The sequence below is a fragment of the Telopea speciosissima genome, chromosome 1 (genome assembly GCF_018873765.1).
Source record: "Telopea speciosissima isolate NSW1024214 ecotype Mountain lineage chromosome 1, Tspe_v1, whole genome shotgun sequence".
In the NCBI taxonomy this organism is placed as follows: domain Eukaryota; kingdom Viridiplantae; phylum Streptophyta; class Magnoliopsida; order Proteales; family Proteaceae; genus Telopea; species Telopea speciosissima.
Genome location: NC_057916.1, coordinates 16964187 through 16986842, shown reverse-complemented (window position 1 = coordinate 16986842; position 22656 = coordinate 16964187). Strand labels below are relative to the sequence as shown.

At 38.0% G+C, this 22656-nt stretch overlaps 1 protein-coding gene across 3 annotated transcripts; it reads right to left on the bottom strand.

The window, feature by feature from the left end:
• Positions 1 to 4417: 4417 nt before the first annotated feature.
• Positions 4418 to 22389, bottom strand: LOC122648917. Of its 3 annotated transcripts, none has more exons than XM_043842233.1 (8): positions 18561 to 22389; positions 17469 to 17595; positions 17302 to 17372; positions 16653 to 16894; positions 13602 to 13688; positions 11866 to 11965; positions 5093 to 5291; positions 4418 to 4985 (listed from the first exon to the last, which is right to left on the bottom strand). In XM_043842233.1, exons 1-8 carry the CDS (start codon positions 21939 to 21941, stop codon positions 4870 to 4872), a joined length of 4323 nt encoding a protein of 1440 aa, XP_043698168.1. In that variant the 5' UTR covers positions 21942 to 22389; the 3' UTR covers positions 4418 to 4869. The 3 variants fall into 3 exon arrangements, with proteins under 3 accessions (XP_043698168.1, XP_043698169.1, XP_043698170.1); XM_043842234.1 differs by having other exon boundaries at positions 4418 to 4978; XM_043842235.1 differs by lacking the exon at positions 13602 to 13688.
• Between the last annotated feature and the right edge of the window lie 267 nt (positions 22390 to 22656).

Here is a 22656-nt window from a genome sequence, read left to right as displayed (position 1 = left end):
GCACATATTAGTAGAGATGTAAATGGATAGCCAAAAATCCGTATCTAATCCGCATTCGAATCCGTTTAGGGGTTTCCGAATTCGGAATTTTGATTTCTGAAAACTATCTGAATCCGTCCGAAAGATAATTGGATTCAAATTTGGAAATTTCCATTTTGTGCCAGGTAATATCTAGCTAATTTACTATCCGAATGTAAAATGCAATTAGTTTAATATTTTTTGTAAAAACATATGATATATTACTATATTACCCTTATTATAAACACTTTTATAAGGATATTTTGGTAATATGCCTAATCATAAGTCAATATAGGTCAGATTCGTTTACTAATCGGATAGGATAATATTCAAATATCCAATAAACTCCTGAATTCGAATATAATATTAGCTCTTAAACTTCCATCGAACATTAGATCAGATACGGATATGTCATTTGGTAAATGGATTCGAATTCGAATAGTACTAAATCTGAAAGCCAAATCCAATTTGTTTACATCCCTATTTACCAGGCAAGGCCGGCGCCAAGAATGATGAACCGAGCTTTATTTGGAGCCCACTTGGGCCAGCCGGTTCATGTCCACAGTTAAATTTGGGGAAAGTTTTTCTTCTCCCATATAGAAAGGGTCACCCACAATCCTATTGTCATCATTACCCTCCCCCTACCAGACAAATGTTAAAACTATCCTTCTGATACCATGTAACTAATGTAAGGGTGTCAATTTAGAATTGAAACTAAAAATTGGATTGGAAATCGGTCTTTTAAAACAAAATAAAAACAAATCAGTCCAATTTGGTTTCAAAGTATGGAATATTTTCTAGGTTTGTTTCAGTTTCAGGGTTAAAACCATTGGTTTGAACCAAACCAAATAACTTCTATTATTTTTTTAATGTTTTAATCACTTTGGATGAAAAATTTTATTTCTTTTAAAATTTTGGTAGATTATGGTCCTAACAAACAAGGGGTTTTCTCTTTGTTGGTAAAGATGTAAAAAAATTTGTCTAAATCGGATACAGATGGAGTCAAAATCGACTAAGGAATTGAACCCTGCCATTTCAGTTGTGATTTGAAAAAGAGTTTCCTATTCGGTTTTGGTTTCCACATAGTGTATCTTGAACTGAAACAAAAATCAAATCGAAAAACAGAAATTGAACTGATTGACGCCCTTACCATAGTATAATGACTCAGGATCTTGGGTTAAGGAAAACTCAGTCTGATTTTGTTTTAGCAAGACTCCGTTTGTTTTGGCGTAAAATTTTACTGGAAAATTTTTCGTTTTTTCCATGAAAACAAACATTAGAAAACTTTTTAACATGTAAAATTTTCCAACTTAGACAGAAACAAACGGAGCCTATAAGGGAAATTTTCAATTCCTCCTTGTAGTTTTTCCATTTGGGTACACTCATGTTTCCCTAAATTCCAAATAAATTCAGTCAAACTTGACATTCAAATCCCTTGTATCATCCTAACCTTGTATATCAGCCCTCTATAATGATGTTTGGCAAGTTAGGTGGGGCTGGATTTTGGCCCCAAATAGGCGATAGGCCCCAACCTAAAGTCCAAATGGAGTTCTCTATGACTAATGAGTCATAATAAATGTGAGAAAATTTGTTGAAAATATACCTTTTTTGTTTTTAATGAGAAAATATACCAATTTTATACCATTGGAAATCCGAAGAGAACAATACAATAGAAGTGGCCACATCTAATTGTGGTCACTTATGAAACTATCTTGTTGGGTGTGTTGGAGAAAATAGAAAGAATGACGCATTACTTGAGACATTATCTTTAAGATAATTATCTCCTTTAGTTCCCTACCCGGTCCAGTTCCCTAGTTCCTCTAATTAGGGGGGGTGGACCCCCACCCAGGCAGGGGTAGGGTGGTCATTCTAGTGTCCGCTTGTCAGAGGAACTGGGGAACTGGAGGTGATAAAGATTCCCTCACCCCCACTATCTTGTAAAAATTAGGGTTGCAACGGGCCGGGCTGGGCCAGATTTTTTAAACACCTGCCTGGCACTAAGTTGCTTTAGTTCAACCCAGGCCTAGATTAGTCCTAAGTTAGGCTTGGATATTGCACCCCAAGCCCAGCCCTACTGGGCTCAACCCAACCCAATGCATCTCTGATTGATCCTGATTGGGCTGGGGCTGGCCCAAATTGACCATGGCAGCCCATATTTTTATCACTCCATGGATAGGCAAGGCGGGGTTGGCCCTCTTTCTTAACTGTAGTTATGATATTGTTATGTAAAATTATACTATATATTTATAGTATAGTACCGAGCTCAACCTAGGCTCGGCCTGAACCCAACTCCGGAAACTTGGAAATCTCAACCCTAGCCCAGTCTATGGGCTGAAAAGCCTAACCCAGCTCCCGCCTTGCTCAGGGCAGGCTTGGGAAGGCTCAAGCTTGCTGGGCCAAACTTGCACCCCTAATGCAGATGGTCAGGAATGCAGTCTCCAGGATGCAATGCCCTTTCACACAAGTGTTGAATAAGATTGCTATGCTTATCAACACTACAAATTCACACATAAAAATATATTCTCAATTTATTACACATCTAACCTGGAACTATTCGTTTTTTTCTCTTTCTCGCTACAATGAATAAAGAAAGAAGGGTATTACTTGGTGTAATCACGGTTGGTTTCATCAAGTTTGACTCAAAACCCTATACAATAGGGGGTATTTCGGGTAACAAAAAAATCACACTCATTATGGTGTTTACCTTTTTGGGAATGTGTTTTGTCTATTGTGTGCCACATAGGATGGTGACGACTTATTGTCACCATCTTTGGTCACACGGAGATTTATCCAAAGAAGAAACATAAAGGTAGGTAGGCAATTGATAAATGCATTTTGTAATTGGATTACCCTCATGGTTCTAAGTATCACTATCGTATCGCGATTAAGGGTGTTAAGCTGTCCGGTTTCGGTTAAACGGTTCGGTTCAGTTCGATTTTGACTGCTTGAGGGTAGAAACCGTAACCAGACTGTTTAAGTAAACGGTTTCATAATCAAAACCTGGACCGTTTAGTAAACGGTTTTTAAATGGTTTGGATTAAAGGGTTCTACATGGTTTTACATGGTTTTGGTTAGACGGTTCTACACACATTTACTACTCTATTTACTAATACTAGTTATTAGTTAATAGTTATTACTTATTACTTACTAAGTTATTAGTTTTTTTTTTTAAGAAAGGAAATCATTTATGAAGAAATATGACTACTTAGTAGTTGCTACTTGCTAGGTTTTTATTTTTTGTTTATAAAAAAAAAAAAAAGTTATTAGGTTTTTAAATAGTTAGACGGTTTGGTTATAATCGGTTTTAATTGGATTATATGGTTTGAAACCATTGGATTAATCGGTCTAAACCGAACCAAACCGATTAAATAAACGATGTCATTTCTAAAACCATAACTGGACCATTTAACTAAACGGTCTGTCGGTTTCGGTTTAAACGGTTCGGTTCGATTTCGGTTTGGTTTTGACACCCTTAACGCGATACGTACCGGTTTTGCTAATCATCGATACCGATATTGTGCCGATACCGTATCGATAGCATGGTATGAACAATGGGTAACATGGTTAGAAAACTCATTTTTTAAGGAGATTCAGGGGTAATTTTGTCTGATACATCCGATCTAGGCCGATACCGTATCAATATCGTATCGGTTTTACAAGTTATCGATACCCATTCCGATACCGTGCACTAAAACCATGATTACCCTCGAATCTATGGTTAGAGATCATTAAATGCATAATCTAATGTGATTAAGAAGATGAAACCTTGATCTTATTCCCAAAAAAGAAATAGACAAATACTGTTTCACATTTATAAAATAAGTTAATTTGCTAAAATAGGCAGCACATTATACGTCATGTACTAATCTTGGCTTAGCAAGAGCTTTAGAGCCTTAACGATAGCTCATGAGAAGTGGTTCTTAGTCTATGACCTAAGAGACTGGGTAAATTCTGGCCATTGACAACCCTAAATGTGGCAGCGCCACCGAAGTTTGTGTAAATCTTAAGACAGATTGCAGTACCCACTCAAGTTTCAAAAAATTATGAGAACAACCAAGAAGGAACACCAAGCATGATTTGATGTGGTTGGAGAACAACCAAGAAGGAACATTATGAGACAGAATGAAGACATAAATCTTTTAAATTAATTTGTGGTTGCTTATTTCATGGCATTCAAAGAGTACATGTTGTCAACCAATTCAGGTACAAATATTCTGGCTTGAATCAAACATCTTCCTAGAAAGCCTGAATTTTGACAATTTCATCAATCTTCTAGTTTGAATAGCTTGTAATCAATACTGAATATACTACAGAATAAAGCTCATCCAATTTTAAGCCTCCAAGTTCAAACTTGCAACAGCTTCATTTACATGGTGAATCCAGACATAAAAAAAAAAAAAGATTAAAGCAAAAGAGCATTTTAATGAGGAAATTTCTCAATATACATAAGGGTGGGAAAAAAAAAGGATACTGGAAATCAGAAAGACAAAACTGGTACCAGGCTTTTCAGCTTCTTGTGATGTTAAGAAGGCTATCAACAGAGGGTACACAGTAGAATCAGCACAGCTATCCTTCAAAATTCATTAGCACTTGGTAACCATCTCGAGAAATGTCCATTTGATACTGTAAGTGGTGTTAGAATCAAAAGTAGTCTCAGCTGGAAGATTATGAACTAATGTTATTTGATTGTCTCCAGTTACAATATTTTGTGGCACCATCCTCGCATTTCAAAGGATGTGCTTCTGGCAAAACATAACTTCAGAAATTGATCCATTAGAAGCTCCTGAATGCACACTAGAAAACCGACCATTTGATCGTCTAGCAATAGCATTTAGCTCATTTCTTGAATAGTCAGGTATATGACCGTACAAAACTATTGCACTCTGGCTGCCAACAACATGGTGTAGATAATGAGTTCTGTTCAGTCACTTTATCGATATTGCTAATAATGCCAACCTGCTTTTTATCTAAACAAAGACCACAGTAATAGAGAAAGTCAAACTTCACTGAATTTCAACATCAATTCAGCTATGCCAAGATTCAGTGTAGTATACAGAGAACTCCCAATAATTACCACTAGCTTCATTTGTCTCCATGTTGCACGAGGACTTCTGCAGTAATGTCGTGTCTGCAAAAATCATCATATTCAAATTCCTAATCTCCTCTCTGTGGGATGACTCCAAAGGTTTGAAGAAAAATGATGTCATCCAGGTCCCCAGCAAATCAGGAATTGCTGGGATAATAAGCTTCTCCACATGTAATGAGGACAACATCTGATATATTAACTTTGAAAGAGTTAGGAACATATTGCATTAAAACTCGAGAGAATGATACGCCATTGGTCATTAAGCTTCAGGTCAAAGTATTCTCTAAAAATGTAACAGTAAAGTTAGATGTAGAAAAGAAACTCTGAGATTACACACTGAATATAGTTTTCATCTTCAATAAGCTCATTCAGTTGCTACCCTCCCCTCTTTTCCTTAAAGAGGGGGGGGGGGGGGAAGGAATTGAAACGAAATCAAGTCAAATCAACTCAATTCCACAAAATGTGAAGTAAAAGTCACCAGAAAACCTGAAAAGGCAGAAGCTGAGTGTAAAGTGAAACTGAACACAATGCAAGATTTTGCTTTAAAAATTAATTTGTTGATGCAGAAACATTAGCCCTATGAGTACTGGGGCCAACAGATAAAGAGGTTAGACCAGGCCATTAAGCATGAAAATCACACCCTCCAGTATAGGGATATAACAACATAGTTGAAAAACTCGTCAAGATCTCGACGAGATTGCATACGAGACATCAAACATACATAATTTCGATCGAGTTTTCCGAAATTTCGGTACTGTTTGTACCATCTTGCCTAAATGCTACAAACCCCTGTATAAAAAGGCATGGTCTCGAGCCTTAGTTTGAAATTTTGAACTGATTTCATCTGTTTCATGGGTTTCGACCTAGAGAAAGGGGGGGGGGGGGAGCCTGGAATCTTTATTTTTTGCCACATCGCTACGAAGAGATCAATTGCTGCTTATTGGGGAAGACTTGGCTACATTCAACTATTTTAGGTAAACTTACTATGCCCAAAAATTATTTTTGGAAAACATACAACAACAACAACCATAACCTTATCCCAACTAAATGGGGTCGGCTACATGGATCCGATAGAGGTTATGACAGTAAAAGAAATAAGAGAAGTAAAAGGAAGTAAGAGGAGTAAAATGAAGTAAAAAAGACAATAAGTAAAGGGAGAAGTCGAAGCAGTAGTCAAAGCAGCATCCCAGGAACATTCCCCTATAAGGGGTCGGCTACACGGGTCTTTGTCCTCCACACCACTCTATCGGCTATCATACTAGGATCGAGCCCTACCATATGCATATCCTTTCTTACCACTTCTCCCATAGTCATTTTAGGCCTGCCCCTACCTCTTTTAGCTCCGTCAACCTGAATCTGATCACTCTTCCTTACCGGTGCATCCATAGGACTCCGTTGTACATGACCATACCACCTCAAGCGGCTCTCATGGAGCTTCTCTTGGATTGGTGCCACTCTCAGTTCGGTTCTAATACAATCATTCCTTACTCTATCTCTCCTGGTCTTGCCACACATCCATTTCAACATCCTCATCTCCGCTACACTCATCTTATCTATATTACTCTTCCTAACTGCCCAACACTCCGCCCCATAGGTCATGGCCGGTCTTATTACTGTCCTGTAGAATTTCCCCTTAAGTTTAACAGGCATGCGTTTGTCACATAGCACTTCCGAAGCACCTCTCCATTTCAGCCATCCTACTTTAATTCTGTGGGAGATATCACCCTCTTTGTTAATGATTGATCCTAGGTATCTAAAGCATTCACTTTATGGTAACTCTCGTTCCTGAAATTTCACCACTTCATCGCCTCTGCTGGTGTGACTGAAGTTACACATCATGTATTCTGTCTTTGTTCTGCTTAATTTAAAACCTTGTGTTTCCATGCTTGATCTCGATAACTCCAACTTTGCATTAATCCCTTCCACTGTCTCATCTATCAAAACAATATCATCAGCAAAAAGCATACACCAAGGGACCTCATCTTGGATGTGTCTGGTTAAATCATCCATGATGAGTGCAAACAAATATGGGCTTAGAGCTGATCCTTGGTGTAACCAAATTGTAATAGGGAATTCACTACTTTGACCATCTGCCGTTTTGACACTTGTCACCACGCCCTCATACATGTCCTTAATTATACCCACATAGTTACTGGAGCTCCTTCTTTTCCCTAGAACATGCCAAATGAGCTCTCTAGGGACTCTATCATAGGCCTTTTCTAGGTCGATAAAGATCTTATGGAGGTTCCTTTTATAAGCTCTAAAAATTTTCATAAGCCTCCTTAGAAGGTAAATAGCTTCTATTGTGGATCTCCCAGGCATGAAACCAAATTGGTTCTCCGAAATATTAGTTTCTCTTCTTAGGTGGGCTTCTATGATTTTTTCCCATAGTTTCATGGTATGATTCATTAGTTTTATGCCTCTGTAGTTATTGCAATTCTGGATATCACCTTTATTCTTATAAATCGGAACTACAATGCTTCTCCTCTACTCATCTGGCATTCTCTTTGTACTCAAAATCCTATTAAACAGCTTGGTTAGCCAAGACACCCCCCGAAGTCCTAAGCTCTTCCACACTTCAATTGGTATCTCATCCGGTCCCGATGTTTTACCTACCTTCATCTTTCGTTGGGCTTCTTTAACTTCTGCCTCGCCAACTCGTTGTAGATGTCCATGACGTGTGTTGGCTTCAAGACTATTCCTCTCCGCTTCCGACACCATCCTATCAGTCACGGTAGCTCCATTTAGTAGGTTGTAAAAATATTCACCCCATCTCTTCATAATGTCCTCATCTCGTATTAGAACTCTACCATCATCGTTCTTAATGCATCGAACATGGTCCAAATCTCTGCTCTTCCTTTCCCTTATTTTAGCTATCCGATAAATTACATTTTCCCTTTCCTTTGTATTAAGTTTTTCGTAGAGGTCATCATATTTCTTCGCTCTTGCTTTTCCCACAATCTTCCTAGCTTCTCTTCTGGCCGCATAATAACTCATTTTGTCCTCTGCCTCGTTGGTCCTTTGCCAGGTCTTAAAACTATCTTCCTTAGTCTTAATGGCTGCTTGAACCTCGTCATCCCAGCACCAAGTCTCTTTAGGGGCCAGACTCATACCTTTTGAAATCCCTAGGACTTCTGTAGCAACTTTCTTAATACAAGTCATCATATCACTCCACATCTCGTTGGTATCTCCCTCAAAATCCCACTTTCCTTATAGAGTTACTTTATCAGTAAATGATTCTAGGAGAGCTCCTTGTAGTCGCCCCCATCTTATCTTAGGGCAAACCTGTTGCGCCTTCTTAGGGCGCCTCATACCGAAGTACATATCCAAGACCAATCTATGTTGGGTGGTTAAGCTCTCTCCGGGTATAACCTTACAATCCTTACATAGAAGTCTGTCAGCCCTTCGAGTTAGGAAAAAATCTATTTGGCTTGCATGATGCCCACTCATGTAGGTAACTAAATGTTCATCTCTCTTTTTAAAAAAAGTATTTACAATGCACAGGTCAAACGCTATTGAAAAGTCTAAAACAGAGATCCCCTCATCATTCCTCTCTCCAACTCCGTATCCTCCTTGAACCTCTTCATATCCTCCACGATCTCTGCCCACATGTCCGTTAAGGTCACCTCCAATAATAATTTTCTCTCCCTGATCGAAACCTTGCGCTAATCCATCCATGTGTTCCCAGAATTGCATTTTAACACTCTCATCCAAACCTGCCTGGGGTGCGTACGCGCTAACTATGTTGATAACCTCGTTGTCTAGCACCAGCTTGATAGATATGATCCTATCTCCAAATCTTTTAACATCCACAACTTCGTTCTTAAGGTCTTTATCTACCACTATGCCCACTCCACCTCTCCCGCTTTCGTCTCCCAAGTACCATAGTTTGAAGTCATCTAATGCCTTGGCTTTGTGACCCTTCCATCTCGTTTCTTGAATGCATGCAATATTTTTGGAAAACATATTTATGACAAATAGTATTGTATTGTTGGGACATGGAAGACTAGGGTATCTATGACATATGTATTGTTCACTGTACTTGGGTTGGGTGTCCATGTAATATGCATTGTTCACTATACTTTGTAGTTTCTACTTTAAGTCTTTAACTATTTTAAATAATTATTCAATATTATGTGTCTTCATCCATTATTGCATAATTTACTTGTTCTACTTGCCAATTATGTCTCGTAGCACACAAACAGTGTGTAGAATAGGCAATATTACATATGGGTTCGACGTTTACTGCCAACCAAGAGTAATCCAAAACACCAAATCGGGTTTTTTTTTTTTTAATTTACAGTTTGAAGATTTAAATATGTTTGTTAAGCCTAATATAAGCTTCCCCTAAAGTTTTGGAGCCAACTATAGCCATTTGCTCACCGAAACATCAAACCAAAACAAAAAAAAAAATAAAAAAAATGCACTGTCTCTTCAAGATCTCGAGATTTTGGTTGTCTCGACCAGGTCGAGACAAGTTTTTGAACTATGTATAACAAAGAGGTAAGGGGGGTTGAGAATTTTGACATTGGAAATCAAGAAGAGTTGGGAGAGAAACAGAGGTACGAGTTAGATAAGAGAGGAATTAAGAGAATAAGGAAAGCAAATAAACCAGCAAATAAAGTAGTAAGCAGCAAAAAAAGATACCACAGGTCTGCAGCACTCACCAATGGTATGATTTAACCCAGCACCAAGCCACAAACCTAAGCTGAAGATCCATTATAGCACCAATTATAGAGGAAAATGAAAAAAACACCATCTCCATCCCCCAACTAAGAAAAATAAAAAATCTATTGATTGTTTTCTTATTAGTACATATAGACTCAAGTAACAACTAATCCATCTTATATTTTAAATTAACTCCCAGGTAAACTAAAGGAAGTATTACTCTTACGATATTTCCTAAAACGAACAAAATCTAGATTTGCTAAAATAGTGATTTTTACAAAAATTATAAATATGAGAGTTATAAAAAATAATGACCTCTAAGTTACAACAAATACTAATAGCCTAAAGATAATAAAATATGAATTTAATCAATCTACAAAAAAGAAAAACAGAAATTCCTAGGCGGTTAATCTTTGGTTCCATTTGCTCCTATATCATTTGGCATGTGTTCAGAGCCAAACAGAATTTGGTCTCAGAAGGTCTTGACCATACTGAAGGGAAGTCATTTCAAAGTGCCCAACCACCAGGGTGAATGCAACTACAGAAGAAGATCAAAATCAAACCCCCACCCCAAAAAAAAGGTGAAAACACAATGAGCTCATAACCATAGTTAGCAAATGCAAGTTCAGGAATAATTTGTAACACAAAAGGTTTAGGTTTAATCCATTAGCAAATTTGAAAAAAGTGATAAAATTTTGGTTAAAAAAAAGTAACTTTAGTATATGGAGAGTAACTTTAGCAAAAATAAGATTAAAAGTGGGGTAGTGAAAATTGATGACAAACAGATAACTCAAAGTGATAACTTTAGGAACTTAGGGTCATAAATAGAGGTTGATGTTGCACAAAGAAAATCAGGGTGAATGAAAATAAGAGTTGCGTCTTAAAGTATTGTGTGATCGATGTATCATGTATTCCATTAAAACTCAAAAGAAAATTTGTAGGACAGGTATAATGCAACAGAGTTAAGCCTGTGAAATCAGAGAATCGAAGAAGAGAAGAGGGGAGCTGCTAAGAGACAGAATCGATGCTCAGCAGCTCCCCCCAAGTCTTTATTTATAGTAACATGAGAGTACATAAACAGATTCCTAATCCTACTAGGAATCAGAATTATAAATTAAAAAGGAATCCTAATTAGACATCCTAATTACAACATCTACTCAGACAAGAATCTTAAAATCAAGCTGGAGCATACGGATCAGCTAGGCCCAGCTTGGAACAACCTTTTTGAAAATAGGACCAAACAGTGGTTTGATAAATATACCACCAAGCTGATTAGTAGACGAAACAAACAAAGTAGAAATAAACTTTTTAAAAACTCATCTCTCACAAAGTGACAATCAACTTCAACGTGCTTGATCCTCTCATGAAACATTGTGTTGCTTGCAATGTAAATAGCAGCTTGGTCACCACAAAACATCTTCATAGGTTGAGTAACTGGAATTCCCAACTCCTGAAGTGACAATTTTAACCACATTAGCTCAGATGTGGTATGAGCCATAGCTCGATACTCAATCTCAATGCTAGATCTAACCACAGTAGTCTGCTTCTTGCTTTTCCAAGTAACTAAAAACGAAGGTACAATATCCAATAGTAGATCGTCTGTCACCATCAGCGCCAGCCCATTCAGCATCTAAAAACCCTACCAAGTCAACATTCCGATTGGGTCGATAAATAAGCCCTTTACCAGGAGTGCCTTTTAGGTGTCGTAATATACGACAGGCCACATCCCAGTGAATTTGCTTTGGTGATTGCATAAACTGATTGATGACTCCAACAGCAAAAGAAATTTCTGGACTAGATAGATAAGTTTTCCAACCAATCTTCCACACCAGATGTCTGGCACCATGATAAATATCATGATATGGAAACTCATCCAACTTCCAAGCAACAAAAGCTTGGATAGAATAGAATTGGAGGGATAATAAGCAGATATATTAAACTTTGAAATACGAAAAATGTAGTTCACATGATTAATACAACAGAAAAAGGATACATGAACTCTATCTGAGCAACATATGAACAAATAGAAATTAGTTAAACTGTGGTATCTAGTTTAAACACATAGTAACATGGAAAAGAAGAAGATTTCATACCTTTTCAATGGCATTGAAGAGACGACGGCACATGCCTTTCCGCCTGTATATAGGCCGTGTTCCGATGAATGGCATTTCTGCTAAACGTGTCCCATGGAGCCTTAAAATTAACCAGAAACCCCAACAAAAAAAAAATCATGTTAAAAACATAAAACTCACCAGCCTAAGACAGCAATACATTGGTGAAAACTGTTAGAAAGATGATTACTTCCTCAGCAAATCAGAGTTCCAGATCACTCAAAAAATCCTTACTAAACAAATACAGAAAGAAATGCTAAAAAAATGATAAAATTACTGGGAAAAATATCGAGAATAACCCAGAAACATCATGATGACACATATTAACATATAATCACTATGAGAAAAATAAGTTATTAAGGCTATGTGATCATACACTATATTCTGAAGCACTGTTCTCGCAGACTGTTGGTCGCCAGGCCACAATGATCTGTATCATCTTCATGGCTAGATGCAGTGCAGGAACTGCAGAATGTTCAACCGACCAGCCAGTTTTGATAGTCAAACCATCAATAAACAGTCAAGACTGCTGGCCGAATATTTTCAGTTAAATTATAAATTTTGGTCAACTTGAAGACTGGGGGCCGGGCAACTGAGTTGAGTTATCAACTGCTATGACCATTGTGTGAGGGTTTGGTAAGCAATTCTATTTTATTTATTAAAACCTACTTGATTTTTTTTTTGGTAAAAAAAAAAAACCCTATTTGATTTAATAAAGAAAACAAGAGAACAAAGTTGACAAACCCAGGACACCACAAAGATTCGCTCTTGCAAAGAGAGCATGCCAGCACATCAGAGCACATTACTGGTGACACAAGACATCATAAACATTTACATTGATCCTCAATTATGCAAAACTATAACCATTCAGACTGCCAAACTGAATGGTCGGACTATCAGAATGCCAACCACCAGGCCAGAATGGTTGTATCTGCTTTAGCTTTTAAAACAGCATTCTGTGGTATCCTTTTCAGAAGCAGGCAAGACTCAAAAGACCTTGTGTAACAAGTGACCTACACTGAGCTAGAAAAGTACATGAGTGAAAGCAGTGCGGTAATAAAAGCTAATTATATAGGCCAGGGGTTCTGAAATATGTTTTACCAATGCTTTCAAAGATTGGCCACAGGTTCTGCAATGTGTTTTACCAATTCTATTTTATTTATTAAAACCTACTTGATTTAATAAAGAAAACAAGAGAACAAAGTTGACTTAAACCCAGGAGTCCAGGACACCATAAATATTAGCTCTTGCAAAGAGAGAATGCCAGCACGTCAGAGCACATTTCTGGTGACACATGACATCATAAACATTTACATTGATCCTCAATTATGCAAAAGTATAACAATTCAGACTGCCAGTCCTTAAAAATCTCCAAATCAAATAGTGTGTGTGGGGGGGGGGGGGGGGGGAATGAGGCTGAAGACTCAATTTTTGAGCTGGATTAAAACATTGCTAGGTCTTTCTTTTTAACTGGTGCAATATGATGTGAGATTTCTTACTTTCAATCCTTTTTTTCTTTTGCGAGTAATTTTTCAATCAGCACAAATTGAATACATGGCAGGTTTATGGCTCGAAAGAAATAAATTAGAACCGACTATCGAAAAGGAAAAATTAACAAAGAGAATTTTGCACTATTATATAACAACACCAGAACATTTCAGGAATCTCCAAATAGCATCCGAAAAAAGAAATAAAAATATATGTTGGAATATCCTAACCTTAATGTTGCTACTGAAATTATCTCATCGTCCTTCTCCAAAACCATGGTGTAGAATCTTTCACAGTTAAGACGGTTGTAATTTGATCTGAATAGACAATTGAATTAGGTCAAAATATTGTACAGGTATCTAAATACTTAACACCAGGATCTAGAAGCAAGACATTCTAATATTTACGGAAAATGTCCTCATGTGACAATGTGGCAAATGAGAATTAAAAGTTAAAGGGGTGAATACATGAAAGAGTGTTTAGCAAATGCAGCTGAATACATGAATAATGAGTTCATCATCAAAGTGCAGCAAGAATAATCACTGAAATGGTCCAACATTAAACAGGAATATAACAGTCAAATTATGAATAAAATTAAAAAAATATATCTTTATGAGTTCCAACCGAAGTGAACAGTATTTTTCACCACAGCTGCTGGCCGATAGTATCTATGTGGGGAGCACATGAGACTCCAGTTTTGACAAGAAGAAAAAGGGGGGGGCGGGGGCTGCATTTGAGAAGATTATATTTAGTTTCTATTTTCATGTTTCTAAATATTAGTTTCTATTTCATGTCATTCCTAGTTACTAAATTTTATTAGTTTCTATTTCATGTCATTCCTAGTTACTAAATTTTATTAGTTTCTATTTCCAAGTAGTTTCTATTTACTTTAAAGCTTGAGATGCAAGCTATGCTTTTATTTATATCTAACAGCCCTTAAAGACTCCCCACGATTTTGATTAATGAATGAAATTTTGTTTTGAAGCATGAATATTCTCTTGTCCATTGTGAGTGACATGAAGGGCTGAAAGAGCCTGTCTGAGAGAGCCTAATCCACCTATTCCCAATCTTCTATTTTCCTCTTTTTCTCTATCTCCTATTCCTCCCCATCGATCTCTGTGTGCTGCTGTGCTATTGTGACTGTTCCAACCATTGAGAAGGATACTCGAAGACTACTGCTACTGCTGAAGAAGACTACTCGAAGATTGGAACCACTCCTTCAATCAAGTTGTTGCTGCGGCTGATTGTTCTCTTCGATTGAGGCTGCTGCTCCTCTGCAATACACTTTGTTGCTGCAACATTCTAATTCCATAACTCCATATTTCCCCAACAGAACCTGCTGAATTTTGCTGCATCAACTCACACCAATACTCCCTCCACTCGACCCCAATCTGGTCCAGTTCTGCTGGCTAGATTAGCCTACACCACTAACCATCTATTTTCATTCCCCATCTTCCATCTCCACTTCTGACCATCAAAACTGAGCCAAAGTTGCAGCAAGACTTCTCACCATCAAGACCCATACTCGATGTCCATTGGAGCCCAAATTCAGTACTGCTGTGAGATATTCTCCAACTTTCTATTTTGGTGTTTCTCTCATATCTCAACATCCAACCATCAGAATTGGATGAAATTTGGAGCAGATATTCCCCTTGCCTACTACTACATTCGATCCAAGTTTGACACCAAACTGCTGGCTGGGTTACCTAGTATTTGTTTGCTACCTTCTATTTTGGTGTCAACCTTCTAATTCTGATTTGCTTCTTTTATTGATGATCTGCTGCAACTATCAATGATCCTACTGTAGAGTAATTCTTAGCTGAACCCTTCTACATTAGTGGCATTGGCCCAAAGGCCGAACCATTTATTCTGTGTAACCGCTAAGTCACTTTTTTGGCCGTTAAAAATGATTCCGCAACTGCTCTCCCCTTCCAACTAACATATATTTATTAATGAATAATGAAGAAGGTGCCCTATGTCACTGAATTCACTTCTTCTGTTGTTGTCTTCTCTTTCCCTTTTCTCTCTCCTTTCATTTCTTCATCCCCCATTCTTATGAAACGTAAGATTTGCAACTCCAGGAGGACAACCAGCTTTATGGGGGAAGAAGATAAAGAGCCAAGAAAACCACAGCAGGAGACATTTTATATTAAGAGCATCTTGCTGAGCTTTAATACCAAACCAGTGATTAAAAAGATTGTCATTAGCTAGTAAATTAAGAAGTCTAACACTCAAAAAGAAGTAACAAAATTTGGTAGTATTTTAAAGGAGGTGCTATATATGTCCAACGAATAAATTTTATTCCCAATTAATAATATACATCTTCCCATTACCCAACTTCATGACCATAAATGTAATCTAAATAAAACCATAGTTCAAAATCTCACAAATTTGATATTTGCAATTCGTATATCTCGAGCTGTCCGAGATACGATACCAATCGAAATGGAAAATACCATATTTCGACAATATCTCGTGAGATATCGAAAATATCGTGGACTCACGATATATCCGAGATATTGAAAAGTCACGGCAATATTTGAAATCTGAATCTCGTAAAATTTGAAATCTATTTTGGCATTTTACACAAAAGGTATTCAAATTTGTCAACAAACAAGATTTAGTACCATGAATAAAACTAATATTCAAACAACATATCCCCTTTAGGAGTTTGTAGAAGTCAAATTGTTTCTATTTATAAGAATAATGCTGAGTAGTAGCTGAGAGATCAAGCCTCATATTTTCTTGCAAGTATTAAGTTGGAGTTAGACTGCAAAAGGGGAAGCCATGCAACCATGAACACATCAAACCCAAGTCTCCAATTTGACAGCAAATATTATGATTCTTAGGACAAGGAAAAGCTAATTCCGTACTCACATTGAATGTATACAGTGGAGATGATTTTCAGGACATATGAAGATGTTTTAGAATACAAGTCAGAAAAGTTATTGTAAGAAAATTAATCCCAGGGAAAGGGGGGGGAGCCATGTATAGCTTAACTTGAAACCAAGAAAAATCATGCAACAAATGGAATGATAACTTACGAATAAACAGGAAACAATAGAGTTCAGTTCAGGAAAGAACGTTAAGACTTGCAATCCAAAAGAGAACAGCGATAGAAACCTAAGAACTAAAGGACTCATAATTATCAAAAAGGGTAACTACAGAATTCACGATTGATTATGAAGTACTGATGCCATTGTCAAACTTAATGAAGAATGTAACATCCCTAGCCACATGAACCATAAAAGTTGATCATGATATTCAAGGATGAGGCATACCCACAATTATAAACTGCTTGCACAATCATATCTAGACCGGTTCTTGGATCCACTAAAGGAACAAAACACTCATCAAGTACAGAAAGAGCCAAGGCAAGTTTTACGTTGCATTCCATGATAAAAGACAGACTTTGATCTGAGCTGGTACCATCATCTTCATCCAGACGCTTTAAAAGAGTCCAGGAAAAACCTCCATCCAAAGGGTTTGAAACACCAAGTATATTTGATAGCGCCAAAGCTACCTATAATTTAAGGATATAAAGAATAACTTGTCATGATACATAATATAAGCATATCTCTTTATATGAAATAGGTAACACAGATACATACTTCCCAACACAGATTTTTTTGCTTTTATCCTCCCAAAAGCCAAAAAAGATGCAAAAAACATATACAAAGCGCAATGCCTCAAAATTACAGAGCAACCGAGAACAAGCCAGCTTTGAAAATGTGATGAGTATCTCATGATAAGAAAGCCCCATTGTAGAAACCCCCCCCCCCACGCACACACACACACACAGAGACAACTAAGAGCTATACCAACTACTTGTAGTTGGCTCATGAACCCTGTTTTGCAGGACCATTACCATATGAAACATAGTTGGTAACAACCTAGATAAAGAAAGAATAGTAGGAAATAAACACAAACCTTCTGGCAATTTTCTCCACAGAAAGATAAAATTTCATCCTTATCTTTTTCCAAAACACAATCTCTATGATCTGCAGGAGAGATCAAACCAAGGGTAGCACCAAGGTAAAGAGGACATGAAAAAAATATATAAATTTGAAAGAATACATTCATCAATGTTTACTCACATTTGCATCCACACTGATTACAGCTGAACATGCTAAACTTGCAATCAGGTTTATCTTGTCCACGATCAGCCAGCATGCAGAATGCACATCTACAAAATGGGCAGTACCAACTGCCTTCAGGAAGCGACTGAAACATAAAAGCAAACACATCAGCATAGACAGACAATTACTTAGAAAAATATTACATATGAAAACAAAACCAACAGTAGATACTGGTGTTGCAGGAAAAGGCATAAATGAAACCTAGATAAAGCTTTCAAGACCTCATCTTCAGCAGGTATAACTGTATAAGTATACAGGTACACACATTGAAAGTAAATATAATTTCTCCTTTTTGGTCAACTCATGATCCCAACATTGCAGTGCCACACAACAACAAACAACAAACAACAAACTCAGCCTTATCTCAACTAAAAGGGGTCGTCGGCAACACGGATCCTTGCAAACATAAAGTAATGAACTAAAGTAAGGGCTTGAGCCCAAATGTATCAGATGTAATGAACTAAAGCCGTTTCTTTAACAGTATGGCTGGCACAGTGATGAACTACTCCGGTATCACTGTTGTCGGAAATAGTAGAACATTTCAGTATTTTATTAAGCATTCGAATCATCATTTTCAGCATACACATGCAGACACAGATTTTATAATCTTTCCATTGATGTTAGGAATGATTTTCATTGAATTGATGAAAGCAGCCTTACACATTTATAACTAATAAATAGGTAAAACCTCATCCAATGACCCACTTGGCCTACAAAGACAAGGTGGGAAAACGGCATTATGTCACCGATCCCATTGTGCTAAATAGTTGCCACGGCGTCTAGGCAACCCAAGGCGTTGGAGAGGGTCCAAAATCAAGGCGCCCAAGGCACCTGGACACCTAGATGACGCCTTGACAACTATATTGTGCTCCCAGTTGAATGTCTTCTTCACATTAGACAATGCCACTGTAGCCAATAGTCTAGCAATTCCAGCATAATTTAACCAGAAATATCACCAATACTTATGTAACCAACTGCCAATTAGTATCAATAGAAATCAAAAGAGAGTGAAAAGACAAGACAAAAGCACAGTATGGGGGGAAAATAAACCTTCAGCATCACGCATTCTTGGTGAAAGGTTGACAGGCAACCATCACAACATATTAAGTGCCCTCCGTCAGCACAAATTCCACAAGTATCATCACTAGGATCTGCATCACCAGCTCCGACAATATGGAAACCAACCTTTCTTTCTTTCTTTTCTCTCTCCCATGCTTCACTCTGGCACTGCATCAGTGACTTCCCAGAGATGAGACAAGTGTTCATCCATGGTTGACGAATATTATTACCAGCATGAGCTTCAAACTCTAACAAGGACCAAACTTTTCTGCAGCAGTTACATCGGATCCCACCTCTAGTAATGCAGCCTTTCATTATATTGCCTTTATCATTCTTTATTTTATAAACAACTTTTTCATTTTCAGCCAATATATTATTATCGATTAACCAAGATAACATGCTATACTTCGTTTCAGACCTGTGTTTTCTACAACCACCCTTACCAGTTCTCCTCACCACAAGACCACACCCACCACTCCTCTTTTTCTTTTTTTTGCCATTTGAATATCCACCACTGTCTCGTTTCCTTTTGCTCAGGGAAAGTGGTGACTGCTTCTCAGTTAGCATAACTTTTGTCCCATTACGCAATAATGAAGGAGCCTCTTTCTCAGCAACCAAAGTCATTACTCCAGCACATTTCTTCTTCCCATGCATGCATGGAAGGCTATTACTATCCAACTGCTCCTGATTTCTAGGTTTTTGGTTATCAGATTTCCCTGCGGCAGTTTGCTCCAACTGCTCCTGATTTCTAGGTTTCTGGTTATCAGATTTCCTTGTGGCAGTTTGCTTCAAAGCTTTAGTCCCATTATTCATTAACAAAGAAGACCCTTGCTCAGCAACTGGAGTCTCTTCTCTATCATATTTCTTTGACACCTTCCCATGCATGCACAGAGTGTCATTACTATCCAACAGCTCCTGATTTCTAGCTTTATGGTTACCAGATTTTGTTGTGGCAGTTTGCTCCACCAGACCCTGATTTCTAGGTGTTTGGCAATCAGAGTTCGTTGTAGCAGCCTGCTTCAGAAAACCAGGAGCAGGCAAAGCCATCACAATGTTTTTCATTTCAGAAATTGAGTATGATGACCTTTCCCTAACCTTCTTTCCAAATCTGTCGTCTACAAAACCACTTGCAGGCAAACAAAACACAATGTCTACCATTTTAGAATTTGAGTTTGCTGACTTTTCCTTATCCTTCTTTTCAACTGTGTCATCTACAAAACTTGATAAACCTATAAAATCATCAAATTCCAACAAACCAACATCTAATTCAGTATCTACTGGAACATGTTTTCCATTAATACGTGTAGACCTCCTTATTTCAATCACCTCACTGTGCTGATGCATATTACCATTTCTGTCTTTACCATTATTTACTACCAGGGCCCCGGTGGAATCCAACTTTTGGGCTCTGTCACTTGAGCAGTCAGTAGACTCAGTACGGTATGTTGCTTTCCCATCTACCATACTGGATGCCAAAATATCATGTACTTCTCTGTACCTCCTTTCTGTCAACGCTTCACTGTCACTTTCAGTATCAGTCTCTGGATCCAGTGGTAGCATATCCTGACTTGAAAAATCCATGAAGGTGCTTTCATCTTCCAGCTGAAACACCAACCCCTTGTTTAATTCTGTAGATCTCCCACTCATATCAATCTCTTCATCAGGCTTCTGCTTCTCGAGCAGTGTCTTCACATCTGTGATGCTAGAGAATACCTCATTCACCTCTTTATATCTAATTTTTGTTGGCATAGGAGAAGCTTCCTTGTCAATTTTGTTATCAGGCTCTTGTGTTCCCAGACGCACATCTTTAGTAAACATGTTCACAGAATCACATGAATCTAGATATTGATCATCATCCCAAAATTCTAAATTCAATTCGGTATGTACAGGGACATGTCTCCCATTGATACGTTTAGACCTCCTAACTCCATGCAACTCGCTATCCTCAATTATATTAACATTGCTTTGTTTATCCTTGATCAGTGCTCCTCTGCACCCATCGGGGTTTCTCTTTTCTTGGTTCACCTTCTCATCCACTGCCACCACATCATATACTTGCTTACATCCTGTTTCATCGGGCACTGGCAAAGCCTCCAGTGTTTCTTTGTGATTTTGTGGTTTCTGTAGAAGCAAATTCCCTGTCATAAACTTTTCACATTCTGATGATTTTAAGAAATCTTCATCTTCCCTTATTTCCATCTCAGTTTTGTTACCTACAGGAACAATTTTCCCATTAATAAGCACAGACCGCAAAACTCCAATAGAACTGTCACATTGCTGTATCTCAACATCATTTTGATGATTAGCGTTTGACATCACCACAGTGCTATAATTCAATTTCTTTGTTTCACTACTAAAGCTTCCATTGTTTATGCGAGACTGTGCTTTCTCAATTACCTTGCAGCAGGCCACCATATTGTGCAGTCCACTGGACACCATTTCTACGGGGTTTGTTGAAGATTCCTTAATCTCCTTCCTGTCCCACAACAGAATATCTTCTAAACTGACAGGTTTGGCAGGTGCACCTATTTGGTCCATTCGATAAACTGTTTCCTTTACCTTAGGTATATTTTTTACAACATGTTTACTGCCTAAAGAATGTCCATGAAGATCTGAGTAGCTGCAAATGCCACCACTGTGCACTGATTGGTATGAACCCTGTTCCTTCTTTCTGAACTCAGAAGCATCAAGAGAAAAGGCCTCCAAAGCTTTGGGGAGAGATCCATAAACAGAACCTGATGGAGAAACATATAGGAGATCACTGAGACCTTGTTGAGAAACGAATGTCCATCCAGCCGACAACAAAAGATGCTTGAGGTTATTAGGTGCAGGTGTAGATTGCCCAGGTTTAGAAACATCTACTCCATCATGTTTCCCAGATGGATTCTTTCCATTTCGGTTACAATTCATCTTTGATCTTTTGCCAACCAAATCACCTCTGTTATTTGCGTCTGGAGATTGAATGAAGCTCCCTTGTTCGGGCAACCAATCAGGATCCTCTTCCAATGCAGCTCTCTTCTGGTTTTTCTGTGAGGTGCCATGTTCTCTCTTTCCATTCATACCAAGCCTCCCTTCCTTCTTATTCAAATTAACACCTTCTGAAAACCCACAAGACCGTCCATGCAGGGTGGAGAAGCGGGAGAACCCGAGGCCACTTCCACATCCAGTAGAATATGTTCCTACATTGTTGTCCGAGGAAGAACCATGCAAATTCCCCTTCTTTGTATCTTCCACTCGGACTTTAGAACCACTCAAGGGACAACAGATAAACTTCAACTTTCTCCCCTCTTCTTCCCTCGAATCCGTCATCTCATTGATTCCAAAAGAACAACCAACTAACTTCGCATATGGCACCCTCCAATCTGAAGCCATTACTTAAGTGCATGAACCTTCAATATCCCCCAAAAGAACTAAATTTCCCAGAACACCAAAAAAATAAAAACCATTATACACCATTCCGGTTTCAACTGACGAGTAGCTTGCATGCATTAACCTATCCTGGATTCCTCTCAAACACATTCGAGGAAAAGTAAATAAATAACAACTCCTAAACAACGAGAGAGATACATGAAACCAGAGGATCATCCAAAGCGAAATTCAACCATAACCAGTGAAATGGAAATAGAATTTCAAATAAACTTACTCGAAATTCCATGCGAAGTGCATGGAACTCTCATAACCTCCAAACAAAAAAAGAACAGATTTTTCTTTCTTTTCTTTCCTTTTCTTCGGCTGGATTTACTGGTAGATGGTTGATCACAGAAGACGAAAAGCGAAAAAAGAAAACGAGCATTGCAGATCAAGAGCCGAACCCTCAGAGAGAAAGTTAGTGTTCTTGAAGAAAATGAAAAATGTAAAAAGCCGCATTTCTGTTTCAGTATTAGTCGTGGAAGCTTGGCGAGGAGAATGGAGACAGGAATCGAGTCGTTAATACATAGACTGCGGGTTCACATCTTTATATTACCTTCTCTCTTTCTTAATTAATAAACAGTGAAGCGGTTTTAGTTGAACGACTAACAAAGAGTTCCTCAGGTGGGAGACGGTTTCTGTACATTGGATTGGTATCCTCATACAAAACCCGGCTTGT

Excerpts from the sequence above, each read along its gene's own strand:
- LOC122648917 (XM_043842233.1), bottom strand. The coding sequence starts at position 21,941 with ATGGCTTCAGATTGGAGGGTGCCATATGCGAAGTTAGTTGGTTGTTCT. Across the intron at positions 17,596-18,560 it reads AAGAATGCGTGATGCTGAAG|TCGCTTCCTGAAGGCAGTTG; the intron begins GTTTATTTTCCC and ends TTTATGTTTCAG. Across the intron at positions 5,292-11,865 it reads TCTTCAATGCCATTGAAAAG|ATGTTGTCCTCATTACATGT; the intron begins GTATGAAATCTT and ends TTAATATATCAG.